At 42.5% G+C, this 16,990-nt stretch overlaps 2 protein-coding genes across 3 annotated transcripts in view; one reads left to right on the top strand and one right to left on the bottom strand.

Annotated features, from left to right (window-relative positions):
* Window positions 1-5,019: 5,019 nt before the first annotated feature.
* On the top strand, window positions 5,020-11,006 carry LOC306708702 (homocysteine-responsive endoplasmic reticulum-resident ubiquitin-like domain member 2 protein). The gene is made up of 9 exons (XM_079176619.1): window positions 5,020-5,094; window positions 5,575-5,931; window positions 7,037-7,114; window positions 7,815-7,928; window positions 8,082-8,212; window positions 8,633-8,746; window positions 8,836-9,123; window positions 9,251-9,365; window positions 10,044-11,006. Exons 2-9 carry the CDS (start codon window positions 5,785-5,787, stop codon window positions 10,209-10,211), a joined length of 1,155 nt encoding a protein of 384 aa, XP_079032745.1. The 5' UTR covers window positions 5,020-5,094; window positions 5,575-5,784; the 3' UTR covers window positions 10,212-11,006.
* Window positions 11,007-12,602: 1,596 nt separating this feature from the next.
* Window positions 12,603-16,990, bottom strand: part of LOC306708066 (sodium bicarbonate cotransporter 3-like) — a 41,026-nt gene continuing 36,638 nt past the window's right edge. Inside the window, exons 24-26 of one of the 2 annotated variants that reach the window (XM_079175758.1) lie at window positions 16,672-16,796; window positions 16,269-16,317; window positions 14,935-15,098 (exon numbers count right to left, since the gene is read on the bottom strand). In XM_079175758.1, coding sequence (XP_079031884.1) covers window positions 15,075-15,098; window positions 16,269-16,317; window positions 16,672-16,796 — 198 coding nt within the window. In that variant the 3' untranslated portion in view covers window positions 14,935-15,074. Of the gene's footprint in view, window positions 15,099-16,268; window positions 16,318-16,671; window positions 16,797-16,990 lie in introns of both variants that reach the window. The other variant, XM_079175757.1, reaches the window with a different exon arrangement.

The following is a 16,990-nucleotide window of genomic DNA, read 5'->3' as shown; positions in this document are numbered from 1 at the left end:
GTTTGTAGTTATTGCCCCGTGTACAACCCTCCACTGAAGGTCTGCTGTCCGCTTTTCAACGGGCAGCTTGTACAGAGACCGCCAGCTGCCTTACGAGGAAACATCTGGACCAAAGAACAATCCACCTCGACGACTCCATCCCTGCCAAAGAGCGCAAGTTCACAACCTTGACGCAGGTGTGGTAGACGGCTTTTTTTCATGCATCCTGAAACTTGTCCAGGTGCAGTGTTTTAAAAGTGACTGCCACTCTCCCACCGGGGGGGGGGGGGGTGTGAACAGAGAGGGGAAACTGCACTCAAAGCCGTCATGCCACTGGTCACACAGACTTCGGTTTGCGGCAAACTCTCTCTGGGTTATCGACAGAGCTGTAGAAAGATGTTAGTCCAGTAAGGTCCAAGTTCTCTGGTTGCAGGAGGAACAGCTGCTTGTCGTAGCCCGACCACCCAGCTCTCCTCAGCACTGTGTCGAGCCAGCTTGGGCCACAGTTGTGAAGCAGTCTTTGAGCTGTCCGGAGTCTAAAGGAGGCAATTTTGGACTGGATGTCAATCAGTCCGTGCCCTCCTTCATCAACAGGCAGGTACAGAGCTGCTGCCCGGACCCAGTGCCAGTCTACGATGGCTCTCTGGACGTCCTCTATTAGGCCTCTCGGTGGCGTCAGAGCAATAAGTTTGTGCCGAAGAGTTGACTCAACTAAATTATTGGCAACCGGAACTCTTCCCCTGTACGACAACTGGAGTAGCAACCATTTCCATTTAGACAACCGAGCACACACTTCCTCCTTCACTTCCTCCTTCACTTCCTCCCAGTTCTTTGCTTGAAAGCCCTCGTTGCCCCAAAAAACTCCCAGGACTTTCATTCCCTCTTTCCCCCACTCAGGTCCACCAGGCAGACGGGGCGCTGCCCGGCCCCTCCACCGTCCCACCAACAAGGCTTCACTCTTGACCCAGTTCACCCGCGCAGATGAGGCCTTTTCATGCAATGACAAGTTATCCTGCAGACATTGAACGTCCTTCTGTCAAAAACACATCATCTGCATATGATGTAATATTTTATTACTACAAACAGAAGTAATAAAAGTACTACTTTATCAGAAACATGATCCCTGTCAGTGTTTCACTGTTATATATGGATATTACATATGCATTTGTTTGTAGGCTTCTTGAATATATATATGACACTAAATAGCGCAAGTTAGATATTATTGTAATGTTCCGGACCTTTGCACGAGGAGATTTTCTCAATCTGGACCTTTCGGAATTTTAATTGAATACCCCTGACTTATGGGGTACCCTCCTTAAAGCCAGTTGAGGTCACAGGAAGCTCCCTGAGGGTTCTGATTGCAGCCTGACATTTTACTAGGTGAGAGAAATGGAAGAATAAGATGTCAGAAAGCATTTTTATCTGCCGTTCTTGGCTGGAGAGAGTCTCCACTCTGCTGTGTAAATCAACATCATCTAAGATCAGAAGATGAATACAGGAGGCTTTGAAAACACTTTACCCTCCTATTTCGCATTCATAAGCAGTAAACACGTAATAAACCGTCAAACTTTAACAATATATTTATAGGCAGCTGTAAGGACATTTGTATTAATTGCTACATATATAACTCCTTATACTGTGACTGGTGTAAACAGTTAATAAATGATTCATAACACACAGCTATGATCATATCTGATGATAGATGAATACACCCAATAACAAATCCTTGCAGTGTCTAATAAAACATTTTCATATTAAGTGTTTGTACACATGCAGAGTTAATAAACGTGTTCTAACCTGATGATAACATTTCATCTCACTGGATTTCTTCTGCAGCTTTTAGCTGCATCTCATCCGTGTATTCAGTGTATGTAGTTTGCTCAGTTGACGGTTGAGAGTAAAGTGTTTGTGAATAAGTATGTACTTCATTATTGAATACAACAATTATGATAAGCACTTCCTCAATGAATGTGATATCTGATCAAATAAACAAACAATTGCCCAGTGGTTGCTGTGGTGTTTGAGTTCGTTGCTGTGACGCTTCTAAGTGGTTGTTAGGCTGTTCGGGCTGTTCGGGACGGCTACTATGAATAAATAATTCATATATAATTGATTAATAAATATTCATACGGTATGTTATTAACAACTACTTTACTATATTGTCAATCATCCATTAACTTTTTATACATCAGGATCCAGTCATTCAAATGAGTTGTAAATTATGTTAAAAAATAACATTTACATGTAAACTGTAGTGTATTTAGCTATAATAAGAGATTATTGGGAGGGATTAAAACAAAATGTATCCGTTATAAGTTACAATCACTATATGAAAAGATGAATTATGTCCATTTATATACGGTGCAATCATTATTAGGGGCTCACTTTATCAGAAAGTGAAATCAATCAAATCGGGAACAATCACTGATGTGCTAGCAACCATCCAGAAGGATGATGTTCATTGTGTTTATTTGATGACTGATTCTGAATAGCATACTTGAGAGAATGCACATCAAAGAAAGGACAAAAGAAAATGTATTATGTCACGGGGTTTGTTGGAAGCAAAACAAAGAACAGACTGGAGGCGAACCCATCTCCTCAGAGTAGTACACTATGGATACACTTTGAAAATGTCATCTTGCTGTGTTGTTGGGCGCCAGAATCGATATCACATACGCATGGGACGATAAACGGCGATTCTAGTTTCCAGCGAGCTGCAATATTGGCGAAACGTTTCAGAGATGGAGTAAAAATGTTGTTAACCTCCAGAGCTGTCACGGCTGCTGCACTGAGCTTAGATCACCACGATAATATACTATAATCACCACTATAATAATCACCACTATAAACCATGAGGAAAATGGACAGAAATGATGCTATTGGGTTCAACTTTTAGAGAGATGAGGAGACGGCCTGCTGATGGGCTGCAGTGCAGCACCAAAGCATGGCTGAAACAGAAAGCCTGCTGATACCATGATACATACACATGTATATATGTACACACAACACTGGTCAAACAAACCGTCCAAACAAAGTGTCATTTAATGTGCATTCCTACACTGTGGATGCCAGCAGTGTAAGGGTCGGCTAACATGGCCCTGTTGGTTAACTTTCTCAAGTAACACTCGCAGTCCCACAACTGAACATATTGAGAGAAACTTATATTTTCTTCATCCATCATAACAAAAAAAAACAAAAAAACAAGCCAGGGTTAATCAACATGTTCAGGGAATTGTTCTGACTCCGCCCACTCTCCGTAAGGCTGGAACCAATCACAGCGCAGTCTGGGCAAGAGACAGTATAGATGGCTGAGAATTTTCCAATTTACTTCCACTGCATGCGTGTGGATTGTGCGAGAAAAGCACCTTGAGGAAATCTGGGTCAAGAAGTGGTCTATTGTTCAAACAGGTCAAGTCTTATATGAGACACAGCCTCAACCCAGCTCGGGAGAGTCACATTGTGGATTTACTGGTGCCATTTGTCGTGGTTTGGTTAGGTATAGTTGTGTTTGATTTAAAAACAAATATACTCTTGTGTTCCGTAAAAACTCTAATACGCTGCTATGTGACACACACATACAAGGAGTAATAATGCGATGCTCTTATGTCCTCAGAAAATAGTTATTTACAAGGACCTGCAAGACCTCTTGAGTTCTATGACTCAAGCGGAAGTCTGTTAACCCGTTTTAAGAGCAGATTGAACACATTCTTCTCAGTTTTTCAGTGAAGGTCATTATCGACCATTATGTGTTTCTTTATAGGCTTGATCATTTTAAATGTATTGTGTTTTTTCTAGCTTTAATAATATAAAGCCATGTATCAAACATAATTATGATAGTTAAATCGGCAAATCGGCAAATAGGCAAAAAAAACGTATAAATCTGCAGAAGGACTCCCAAAGTTCTGAATGTTTTATACAACTAGTGCAGTGCCTGTTCAAAACATGCATTCAAATATATTTCAAGACCCAAATACATTTTTTCTCCCACATTTCCCCCCTTGAGTGACTCAAGTCACTCATATTAGAAAAATGTTAGAACCAGGACGGGCCCTTGGCCTGTGGTGTTGCTGCTTGCAGCTTTCTTAAAAAAAACACTCATACAAACACCCTTGACACTGCACTTCCTGGGGTCCTGAGCAACACACCTGCCATGACATAGTTGCATCACAAACTCAAGTCGCAGCGACTCACAGTCAGAAACACTGGTGAAATACACTTTGGTTTCACGGGGGGAAAACACAAGGGAAAGACTTAGCCGTTAGGCAGAGTAGGCAACCTGGGCCTGGGGCCGAAATATAAAGGACCGTTCTGTATTACGATGTTTAGATATAAAAAATATTAAATTATATTACTATTCTAACTAATTTTACCCTGAAAATAACTTATAAAAGGTCCCCAACGCATGTACAAAATATGCAACTCAGCTGCCTACTACTTACTGTGTACTTTCACTACTAGAGGAAAACATTGTCGTACTATATTTACCAGGCAGCGAGATTTACTAGTTACGTTTCTGATTCAGATCTAATATTATGCATTAACCAGCTTCCAGCAGGCAGACAGAGATGCCTTGCTTTAGATCAAACAGGGAACAAGAGTGATGGAGTCCGTGATGTTACGCTGTGCCACCACCAGATGGCAGTCACATTGAATCACTTCAACCGCAATGGATCTTAGCCCAGCATGCCGAGCATGGGATATACATCCCAGCCCTAATCAATCACTCATGTGTTTTTTTGTAGGCTGTAGTTTGTGGCTCTGTTCAGTTGTATAGCGTGATACATAGAAGATGTTTATATTTTTTCAATCCAATTTATATAATTGGGCATGGTTCCATTTATTAAATTAATATCGTCATTATTGTATTAAATCATGGCCATAAACTGTATATATATACAGTCAGATATCATATTGTCATGGCCCACGTTAGATTTGATCATCACTTCTCTGTGCTTGTAACTCAGACTTTTATCAGTGGGTGGCGGTGATGCGCCGTTAACATTGAATATCGACAACATCACGAAATCCAACGAAGAAGACCGACAACCCTCCGGGTTCAGTCTGGGCTCGGAGTTAAAAGTAGGCTGCATATTCCGGTCACTGGGGGTAAACAAGGTAGGCAGACAACACACGCTCTTTGACACGATCTATATATATATAACTATATCCTTTTGATTTGGGTGGCTAAGTATGCTAGCTAACAACTTTTTTCTGCTCGAGTTGACTGACATTAGCAGCAAAAAAAAACCTGCTGAGGCTAACGTTAGCTTAGCCAGTTAAATACTCCTAACCAGGGCAAGTTAAAGGCATCTGTTGACAAACGTTATTGAATCGCACACATGCAGTGGCGTCTCCATCCGTCTGTGCGAGCTCGTTATAACAGCGTAACGCTAGTTGTCATTACACGTCGGTCGTGTTAAATGTCTGTCACTACTACACAAAGCTTTCGCACCAGTAATTAATCCTTGTATATTATTGTAGCGTCTTACGCAATGCCAGAAAGTATGTTTGAGATTAGCACACATTACTAATCTGTAATATTACTATTATGTTGTTGGGATCACGCTAACCTCACGTTGTCCTTTCTGCCCTCAGGCTCCAGCTGTGTGCCGTCTCCACAACATGACAGGGACCACCTTGCAGCTTGCAGGCGAGCAACATCAGACTTCACAATAACATTACAAGCTTCGCTCCGATGTCAGGAACACACTAGAAAACCACCAGGAGGACTGGAGCCGGTGTACCCCTGACAGGACAGTCCAGATCTCCCTTCTTTCTCCACTTGAGACAAATGGTTTTGAAGTCATGGATCGAGGTGTTGTGGACGGTCCTGTTACCCTGGTCATCAGGGCACCCAACCAGAAGTACAATGACCACACCATCAACTGTTGCCAGAACTGGACTGTGGAGGAACTCAAAGCGCACATCTCCGATGTGTACCCAAGCAAACCTGTGAGTATTGTCTCTTGCTCCAGTTAATGCCTGTGGTCCTCTGGTCCATCCTGCTGCCCTTTTGTCATTCAAGTCAGCTGATCACCTTTTGTTGAAGCACCAGAAAGAGCTCAACCTGTGTTGTTGTTGTTGTTGTTTCACCTGTACTGGGCAGCCTGAAACATGAAGTGAGAGAGAAACTGGTGACATAACCATTGATAAAATGTTCCCAGTCAGAAACAAACACGTTTCTATGACTGCTGGGTATCATGTGATCATAATCATGTGATATGTATGATGTCTGTAGATGTTAAACCCAGGAAGGGAGTTATGTGAGATAAGATCCAAAACACTGTTGCCCGTTGTTGAATGTCCACTCGGGAAGCATAATGTAGAAGAAATGGATTTGGCTGGTGTTGTAACAAGAGTTCAAAAATGTTCAGATAGCCGTCCCTCTGTGAGTTAATTAGTGTTGAATTACCATAGTCACACAGACCGTTGACGTTGATCTATTCTCTGAAGTGAAAGTTAGGTTTCCAGACTCTCAGTAGCTGTAAGAGCCTTGGAGTCACAATGAAAAGAAGGCGTTTAGACTGCTGCCGTATTGTGCAACTAATCACATTTTTGCTCCCTTTCCTCACTGCCCGGGTTATAGTTGTGATGCAAACACACACAGGAACAAACGGCTCCCTTTGAAAGCTCCGGAGTAATCTCTGTAAGGGCTGCACTTTTGTTAGGAGTTCGCGGACATTGACTGTGACATATTTGAACAATGAGGCGTCTTGAACCCAGAACAAGTGAGCCAGGATAAAAAAAAATTAAAAAAAAGGCCATTTAAATTCCTGAATGGTCGTACAGTGAATGTAGGCTCGAGGACACACTCTGAACCTTGTTCCACTGCCAGGTTAATCCACTGTTAAAACCCACTTATTCCTTTTGAGGTTACTATAATCTCATCCTCATTACTCGCTCACACAAAGTATCTGCCTTTTGATGTCGTAATCTACATTTCAGAGTTCGCCGCTTGTCATGCTCATTGTTGTCGACATCAACTTAGAAAGGTCGAAACTAAATGTATCTATTATCTCCCGTGACCTAATTATCCTCACACTTTTGGATTTTATAGAGCTCCAAAGACCAGAGGCTGGTGTATTCTGGGAAGCTGCTCTTGGATCACTTTACTCTAAAAGATGTGCTCAGAAAGGTAGGTTCTCTCTGTGCAGGATTTCGTATTCATCAGAGCGATGCTAGTTTAGTCATTGTTAAGCTACCGAGAAGCACACAAGCCGCCTAAATCTCTGCTTTCACCAACTGCATATCCTCAGCAGGTGGACAGCTGTCGGACTCCCGTGGGTTTGTGCTCGTGAGATAAATCTTACTGATGCAATGATATATTTAGACGACAACGCTTTGCCTGGAGCAACAGTCTGGGAAAGGTCCCGTCGTCTTTAAACAAGACAAAGCGAGGTTTATAAAGAAGTGGTTTTCCACGGTTTAGTCGGGACTCTACCTCGGAGCCCTGACCTCTGCCCCGTGGAACACCTTTTGAAGCCGCTACATGCGACTGTGAGCCCGGCCTCATCGGCCAGAGACTGGTGTAACAGCATACCAGGGCGCTCTGTTATTTAACGGTTAAACATGCTATCCAGTAAAGATACTATCAAGTGTGATGGGTGGTATTATTAGACTAATGTATTGTACCCAGATTTACCTGCAGTATGGCATTTTATTGAGAAAATCAACTGGACATGTTGTTATACTCCATTTACTGACATTAAAAACCGATCACATTAAAACAACTCTTTTTAATTAACCGTACATCCATTAAGTTCACACGTTTTATTCCTTTGAACACGCAATACTTGGACTGTGCTTTTGATAATGAGCCGTGTTTGCTTCTACAGCAGGACGAGTACCACATGCTCCATCTGGTGTGCGCCTCGCGAACCCCCCCCAGCTCCCCGACGCCCCCCCGCAGCCGCAGTAACAAGCCTCGGGAGAGCTCGGCCGGTCCCGCGGTGGGTCCTGCCGCGCGCTCCTCACACCTTTCCATTCGTTTCATCATCAGCGCATTTCCTTTCATCATCCAGCTCACTGCTGTGATCTACACCTCCCTTGAGGATTTGAAAAAATTCAAATTCAAAAACTTTTTTTTTTTTTTCTGGTTTCAGCCCCTTCAGAACTCTGCTAGTCCTCCCACTGGTCCACACAGCCAGCCACCTCCAGCAGAGAGCAGTGATGGACTCAGACAGCGAACCGGACCCTTCCCTTACCAGCAGATGTATCCACAACTTATGCACAGGTAGGCTCACTACAGCAAGTAAGGAGCTTTAGAACATAGGAGAAAAATAAACCTTTTGAAGAGGATCATTTGATGAGCATTGCTGCTCCAAGAAAAGTCCTGTAATGTCTGAATGATGCCACAAGGAAGATTAGCATTAAATACACTTCCACGGATTTATGAAGCAAACTGTACTGCAGCATATGTCTGAAAAGAGCTGTAGTTACAAACAGCTGCTTTTGTTTTGAAATGTTAATTAGTTGAGCTTATTTTCCAGTGCAAGGTTTGATTTTCTGTACATTCTGTACATCATTTCCTTGGCTGTTAGTTGATGCAAATTCCATTAATAACTCATCAGTCTAATGTATCTACAATCAAAGACAAATAGAAGGTGTGTGTGCGCCAAGTCAAATGTTTCTATAACAGTGTCTCTGTTTGCAGCTGGAATCAGTACTCCCCACAGCCAGCTGCTCCCACAAACATGCCCGCATACATCAACCCCATGACGCTGATGTGGTGGCAGCAGTTGTACGCCCGGCAGTACTACATGCACTAGTGAGTCCCCGCGTGTTTCTTTAATGTGTTAACCGATTCCCTATCCAGCCCATAGTAAACGAGCCCCCCCCCCCCCTCTCTCCCTCCAGTCAGCTACTGGCTGCCTCCTCTCAACACCTCAGGCCGGACCAGCCCTCGACTCACTCCAACCAGCCCGACCCTCTGAGCCAGCGACCTCAGGCGGACCGCCGAGGCAACCCGGAAGTCCAGATGAACGCCCAGGGAGGGGAGGTCCTGAACGAGGAGGAGCTGAACCGGGACTGGCTGGACTGGGTGTACACGTTCTCACGTGCTGCGATCCTCCTCAGCATAGTGTACTTCTACTCCTCCTTCAGCCGCTTCGTCATGGTGATGATGGCCATGCTCGTGCTTTACCTGTGAGTCTTCCTGATTATAACAGATCTCACGTTTTGCTCAAAATAATGATTCATAATGAATGGATGGGATGTTAAATGCTACTGTACAAAGTTTGTAATGCGAGTTGTTGTTTGTTTCTGTCTGCAGGCATCAGGCCGGCTGGTTTCCCTTCAACCTGGAGAACGAGCTGCAGCTTCCTGGAGACGGAGCCAATCAGGACGACGTGGAGGGAGAGCTACAGAACCAGGACATACAGGAAATGGTAGCGGCCTCTCGTCCGTCTCAGCCTTACCAAGAACATTCTATCTGTGGCAGCGGCTGTATTTGAAGTGCAAGTGGTTCACTGAGATGCCGGTTTACAGAAAATCTAAATACATCGAAAAACAAGTAAAAGTGTTAGTGGGGCTGGAATACACCACCCACTATTTTCATCATCGATTTATCGTTTGAACCGTTTATTAAGAACATTTTCTTTTGGGATTTACATTGTCTGACTAAAAGTAAAAGTGCTGCAAGTATAAAACAATTTTACTTCAGTTAAAGTTAAAATGTACGTTTAAAACGGAACATAAAAAAGTTGTATTGCCGTTTAAATAAATTGCATTAAATGTCACATGAACACTTCTGTCTGAACCAACAATAAATGCCATTGTGCATACAACGATTATCAATTATAAATATATGACCGCTACATAAACCGCTATATAAATTCCGATACTTCTGGTACTGAGTACACAAAAAAACGTTGTCTTAGTTTGAAAAGTAATTGTGATTAGTTACTTTCATCCCTGATTTTAAGTTACATGGTAATTTAATTTAAATTAACTTAATTTACATCGTGTCTGTCACATTTCACAGTCCTGTATGTCTGGTCTAGTGCACTGCGTGTCCCTGTGTCCCGCCCGATGTTCCTCTTATAATTCGGTTTCGTCCCGTACAGGAAGGAGTGATGGACGACGGCTCGGACGACGACGGGGAAAGTGGAGAGGAGGGGGCGGAGGATCCAAACAGCGCCCCCCACGCGGGCTTCCTGTCCTCCACGTGGTCGTTCATCATCACCTTCTTCATGTCTCTCATCCCGGAGGGTCCGCCAAACGCTGCTAACTGAACCACGAGCCGCCACGGGGGTCTCCACAAGGGCACATTCTTTCTTCTTCAAGAGGACGACGAGTATCCCGCCTGCTTAGGGAAACCGTTTCTGTTGCAGCACCGTGTTATAGTTTCCCATTAGTGTACTTTACTACCAAGACTTTGAGCCAAAACACAAATGACTGATTGGACGTGAAAAGAGGAAAAGGGGTCAGAACATTTTTGAACTGTCACAATGACACGATAATTAGCTTAGCTGCTCCACACAAGGATTGCTAGTGATGCCATGTAAACATAGGTCAAATAATAATTGATTCTGCATTATGGAAATAGGAACAACAGGCACATTTCTACTTCAAATAAGACATTTTCTTTTAAAAAAATGGGCCACTTTAGTCCAGAAGCTAAACTTCAGAGAATAATCCTGAGTCATGTAGCGCCTGTGATAATTAACATGAGTGATGACGTTCATAAAAATGTGTCTGAACACATTGTGTACTGTGTTGAAGTGTATCTCAAGAGTGATGTTTTTTTTGTTACTGGAGTGAGAGCTGAGTGAGGCTGAAGAATTGATCTCCCGCCATTACTGGAGTATCAAACAGGACGGCCGTTGATGGGACTGGAGTCACGTGGCATCGAGCGAACAGGAGACACTTTGCACTGCCAAAGTTCAGATTTCATGTTGGACAAAACGCACACCTCTCTCTCGAGTGTGTGAAAATGGCTGATTCTGTTACCTTTTGACATGTTCTGTACCAATAATAATCAAGTTCATTAAACCTTCATTCATGGCAATGTAGTCTATGTGGATTAAGATGGATAATGCTGTGTGGTTTTTTTTTTCCTCCAGATTATAACTTTAGCTAAGAGCAACACACACACACACACAACTACTGACTTCATTTCCCTTGGCCACAGAAAGACAGACGCAGATATTTACTTCATGGAATCCGTTAACCTGTAGCTCTACTGTGCAAAGATCTGGTCTGGACGCAAAGGGGGTTAACGTTGCTAGATTCCAACTCTTAACAGGTTCCCTACAAAACCAGAAGACCAGAGTGTGTAGGAGTGATGAGTGTGTTTGGGTTGCACGCCTGTCACTGTTGGTAGGTGTGTGTGTGTGTGTGTGTGTGTGTGTGTGTGTGTGTGCGCCTCACCAGGCCTTAGTGGGTGATGGCAGGAAAAGTGCGGGTGTATTTAGTAACATTAATGATAGCTGCATTCCACTTTCTGGGGCACTGAGCAATCGTTAATGTAATAAATTTCACTACTGTGCTTTTTTTCTACTATGACAAGTAAAAGAAAAAATGTCTGCTGTGAATAAAAGTCCATTAGATCTCTCTGTAATTGTTTGTTTGCTACAACAGTGAAGGAAATGTCAATCAAACACAACCTGTAGCCTTCATGCCCACTCAGGCCTGAGAGGAGGTGTAATTAGTCGAATAACCAGGATTACACAGGAACTCAATGTGCCAGCAGTACTCAGCTGTGTGTTGGCAGGGTTGGAGTTTTCCTTTTTTGTGACGGCTGGATTAAGAAATCTGGCAACCACAAAATTAGATTACCATTGTTTTTATTGGCTGGCTAGAATTGTTTAGTTAAAATCTAGCATGGAGGTTTTTTTTGACAGTTGTGTAAAACAGATCTCTGCTGCCACCTTTTGTCTTAATGATGAAAATGTTACAAATGGGACGGTTCCCTACAACATACACATTTTCATAAAGACTGCTTCAGATTGGGTATTTAAGAATTGTGACTAAGATATGTACTTTGTGGGACATTTTATAAACAAACGCATATAATAAACTTTTAACTTGTTCTTAAACAATACAATGTAGAGTTTCTAAACCTCAAAAATAGCTTTTGTGTATCAGTGTCTTATTACTTATTGGCCGACATCTGATACTGGAGACAAGTAGCATTATATCTGATTTTATTGTTACTTGATTTTTTATGATCCGTGTTGATCACACCTGGTTTTATTCTTAACTATTGTTGACATGTGGATTGTGTGATGCAGCAGCTTGGAGCCCAAGACAAATATCTTACTTAATATATATATATATATATATGCAATAAGCTAAAATAGAAGACATCCGACACTGATAAATCTGCAATAAGATAAACTAGACATCTGCCTGATGAATTGGTCCCGTCATAGTTTTGACTGTACAGTACATTAGAGACTAATGTACTTGTACTTTACAGGTATAAACTGTAAGTACTTATAGACATATCTCATTAATAGAGCATTTTTCTCATTGTGACGAGTCCATAATCTGAAGAAAGAACCAGATTTAAAAAGTGTTCACTTCTTCACCAGCTGAGAACACAAACACTTAACAACCAACGAGCATCGTCTCCCATAGAGCCAACAAATGAAGACAGAAGAACGTCACCATGTATTCACTTTTATTGCTTTGCACCAATCGGTCATGACAGAAGATGCATCATTCAGTCGAACAACAGGACGCCATGTGCTTCGCTGATGTTGTGCGTCTGTACAATCAGAACTAATGCATTTTTACTAAGTGATGGTTGAGTGTAAAATCCGCCTCTTTTAAGTTTATACATCAACGTTAAAACCGATGTCATGTGAAAATAGGTTATTCTTCATCAAAATAAACATTCTGAAATGATAAGTACTTGGTTGGTGGGTGTTCACTTCGCTGTGTTGATTCTACCGATCGACAGCTCACACTTTATTCACCTCTAACAAGGAGGCGTAAGGAAAGAACTTGTGCAATACCTGTGACTGAATTCAAATCCAAGATCTTTTTGAAAATAGAGGTTTGGCAAAATGTCACCGACTTCATTTTTGACGGTAGAAAAAAATAAATAATTTTCCATTCACTGATCGATTCCAAAAAAAATAAACAGTACCTCAATATCGATAACAGAGCGTTTACATGTGAGCAAATACCAGAGCTGCGACAGTAGAACACACACACGCGCGCGCGCACACACACACACTCACAAGGAAACAGTATCAGGAGTAACATTTGCAAATGGAAGTTAATTTGAGTTACATCGTTGGAGTCGGTGGCTCTGGCTACGACTCTCTCACAGACGTGGAACGACACTGGGACAGACAGAAGCGCAGCGTTAGGATGGTCCGTCTTTGGCATTTGTGTGCCATCGGGTGTGCGCCGGTACATGTGTTCTGAACACATACATCACATCATCGGTACGAGACTTTAAACATAAAGCGCTTCGACAAGGCACGTAAGCGATTGTCCGTAGAGTCACTGTAGCTACACACAGACGGAGCCGCTGAAGTGGACACACAACAAATCATTTCCACATTATTCTATAGGCCTGAATAGTAGCCATAGGTTCATAGAGTCCATACATTGCACGGTATGGAATACTTATTGCTAAAACAGGACTGCACTTAGCAAAATAAGAACAACTTCATAGAATATAATAGTTTTTTTTTTTTACATTTACTGTAGAAATATTTTGCATAAAATGATTTGCAACGCTAAACATACCAAGTTATCTTTACGCCACGCACACATACAAACTATTACCAACAGTAATACAGACAGTATAAAAACTGGTGCATCTAACTGGGTCACAAATACTCTTTTTCTTTTTTTTTATTCAACAACTTATTATATTTTATGATTTACAGCATTTGTTAAAATAGTTGTGATACCAGCGATGAAAGGAATACAGTGGACAGTTAATTCTCACTGCCTTGTGACAAAAAAAAATTAAATATCAGTCAGAAATCATTCAAGATTCCTGAGTTGTTTAACTGACATTTGAACAACAGCTCTAAAGATAATTAACGCAGATATTACACTATAATCCGTTTTTTTTGGTAAGAAACTATACTGGCAAAGTGCTTACTGTACAGTACAGACTTCATATGGCCTCTGAAGTAGGTTTCCTATAATGTTTCAAATTAAAAGAACACAGTATACATACATACATACATACATACATACATAAATACAGAATATTTCTATAAGATAACATACAATATCAACAGTGAGGTTTACAGTGAAAACAACCGACCAACGTATGAGCAGCGACGTCAATACTGAGTGTTCCCCGGCAGACAGAGATGATTCATGAGCACATTCTACAAAGATGTGTGTAGTAGTGTGGTGTAGCAGTTTCTATCTGAATGTACCTCTGTTTTGGTTTGTTTCCTATACTGTGCCATACAATCTGTGAAAAAGAATCAGCTGGCACTGACAGTACCTGAATGGCTTTCATCAAACGAGTTGTGAAGCTGGTGTAGTTGGGCGACGGGTCTAAATCCAACCGAAAACACATGGAAACAAACAGCGCAGGGCGACTCGTGGTGTATGAGCTACGAAGGACCCCAAAATGTACAGTACGGTAATCGGCCAAAACAATAACAGTAAACAGAAATCAAAAATATACAGCGGGATAAAAGTGAAACTAAAATTCAACCAGTCCAAGATCCTCACCAGTGAGGCCCCTTCCTTTGGCATCTGTGGTTTTAATGCGTGACAGGAGACTTCCTAAACAAGGGAGCGTCGGTGGGCAGTAACAGCGGGATTCCTTCATTACTCGGAGATGTGCGCTCGGCGGTGCATCGCGGCAGCCATAGTGCACACGCGCTGCACACTTACAAGACTTCAGGTGGAGGAGGACTCACAGCCCCGGGGGAGCTCGCCCGCTGCCCCCAAGATGGGAACGCTGCAGGTGGGCTGTGCTGCTCCAGTTCTATGCCCCCTTATGCCATTAAGATGGTGCTCGTCAGCGGGGTAGGGTGTCGTGTGTGTGTGTGTGTGTGTGTGGGGGGGGGGGGAGGTGTCAAGACGGGAGGATGGCCTCCGTTTATCACAGGAAGGTCTCGGAAGTGGAGCTCCTTCCTGGTGTTTCGGGGCTGACGTCGACTCTAACGCAGGCCATCTTCTCCTGGCTGTTACAAAGAGATGAAGAGGACATAAATGATGAGCGCTTGTGCTAATTCGGGTGGAGAGCAACCTTTTTTTTTTGTCACGGAGAGGAGTGATGGTGCCCAATTAGCAGTGCTCTTAGGACAAGCTATTACCACCAACAGTACACCTTGAGGATGGGGCGTTATGTGAGGACTGTGTTAAAATATGCAGCTCTTAATAGAGACATTTCTATTTGTCAATGTTTTATGGATTTCCTCATAAGGTTTGTAAGTATTCATGTTGACATAATCCAATTAAAAGCTTTAGCGACAGGAAACAAGAAGGAACGCTTATCTTTGCTTTTTCTAACACTGTATGGACAGTTAACCTGCTTTAAATATTAAGCTGATCTACCTTCCAGGTAGCAATAAGCTTCCGTTTATTTCGGGGGAAATAATCTTGCAGAGTCATAAAATTATTATTAGTCATTATCATATCAAAAGTAATGCAGTTGGGAGGGGAAGGGGGGGGGGGGGGGGCTCTGGAAAACTCCAGCAGATGGCATAGCTACCTTTCACTACGCTTCACAGGTTGGATACATGACTCTGCACTCGAGTTCACGGCTTTCCACACTGCCATTTTGTCCAATTCATCAGAGATATTTACAACCAAGGGGTCAGTATCAGAACTGCATGCGAAAAATGCAAACACACACACACACACACACACACACACACACACACGCACACAAAAACACAAAGAGAAGACAGGCATGTAGACGTCAAATCAGCGGGAGAGGTTCAGTGCAGGACAGTTGAAACAAGCGGACACAAACATGCATAGAAATCAGAGATTAAAACAAATAAACAGCACAGAATGGCTGAGCAGACAGGCCACACACAGTATGTTCCAGGTTTACATGGATCAAGAAATGTCGGCCTTTTACATTAGAGGCAAAGGTTATTTGTCATGAGTTGATTGTGTACACATCATTAGTTAGTTAGACAAGGATACGATTATTTTAACTAGACAAACGTTTGATCACAGACCATTTTACCCTCAACATAAAAACAACACATCAACACACAAAGCAGTGTGTTTTGTTTGACTGACAGTTTTGGCCATGCGACAACTGTCTGAGTATCAGTGAGGAGGGTTAGAGCGCAGCCATGTGGGTCAGATGTTTTCCATCAGACACACAACCCTGCTACCTCTTCTTCCATTGGGAGGCTGTGGGTCACTAGTCCTATTCTGTAAGATCTGTTCAAGATGGACATAACAACACACAGCTGACTAGCAGTGTCAGAATTGCCATTACAAGATGTACATGACCACATGATGCATCAGAAAATGTGCTTACAGCTCTAGTTTATTGTTTTCTCTAAGTTTCCGGAAAGGTTTTCAGCCATAACAACTATTTTTGTATTAAATGTAGTCCATAAAGCATTTTAAGACGTCATAAGCGTATGTGTTTTGTTGCCTCATAAGGGTCAGACCATAACATCCCCATCTCTGTGTGATTCAAAATAGAATAGACGTGACGTCTCACTGAGCATTTGAAATAAAATGCTGATTTGGGCGTCACAGTGTGCTCCATGGCGTCGCACCACTTACCTCCCCGAGAGTGACTTCACCGGGATGTTGAGAAGGTTGGAGCCTTCTAAGTTGACGTTCAGTTCCCGAGCCTCTTCTTTGTACAGACTGGACTCTTCTTCCTGAGTGAAAACAGCTTTGGAACCCTAAAATCACAAAAGCGCAGTGACTGCAGTGAGGCAGGTAAACTACAGGTACAGTATCGAGTCACAACTGTCATATTCACATCTTCTTAAACATGCCAAGTTTAATAATCAACTCTGAAGGTTGGGTGTTGCGAGAGCTCACATTACTTCTCATGCATCAAGAGCCACCACTTGAATTGAAGCATCACTGCACA

This window comes from Pholis gunnellus (genome assembly GCF_910591455.1).
Source record: "Pholis gunnellus genome assembly, chromosome: 16".
NCBI classification, from domain to species: Eukaryota; Metazoa; Chordata; class Actinopteri; order Perciformes; family Pholidae; genus Pholis; species Pholis gunnellus.
The sequence above is the reverse complement of the archived record's forward strand: the minus strand, read 5'-3'. Positions and strand labels throughout refer to the sequence as shown.

Coding starts and splice junctions, on each gene's coding strand:
- LOC306708702 (XM_079176619.1), top strand. CDS start 5,785: ATGGATCGAGGTGTTGTGGACGGTCCTGTTACCCTGGTCATCAGGGCA. Junction 7,115..7,814: donor TAAAAGATGTGCTCAGAAAG/GTAGGTTCTCTC, acceptor TTGCTTCTACAG/CAGGACGAGTACCACATGCT. Junction 8,213..8,632: donor TATCCACAACTTATGCACAG/GTAGGCTCACTA, acceptor CTCTGTTTGCAG/CTGGAATCAGTACTCCCCAC.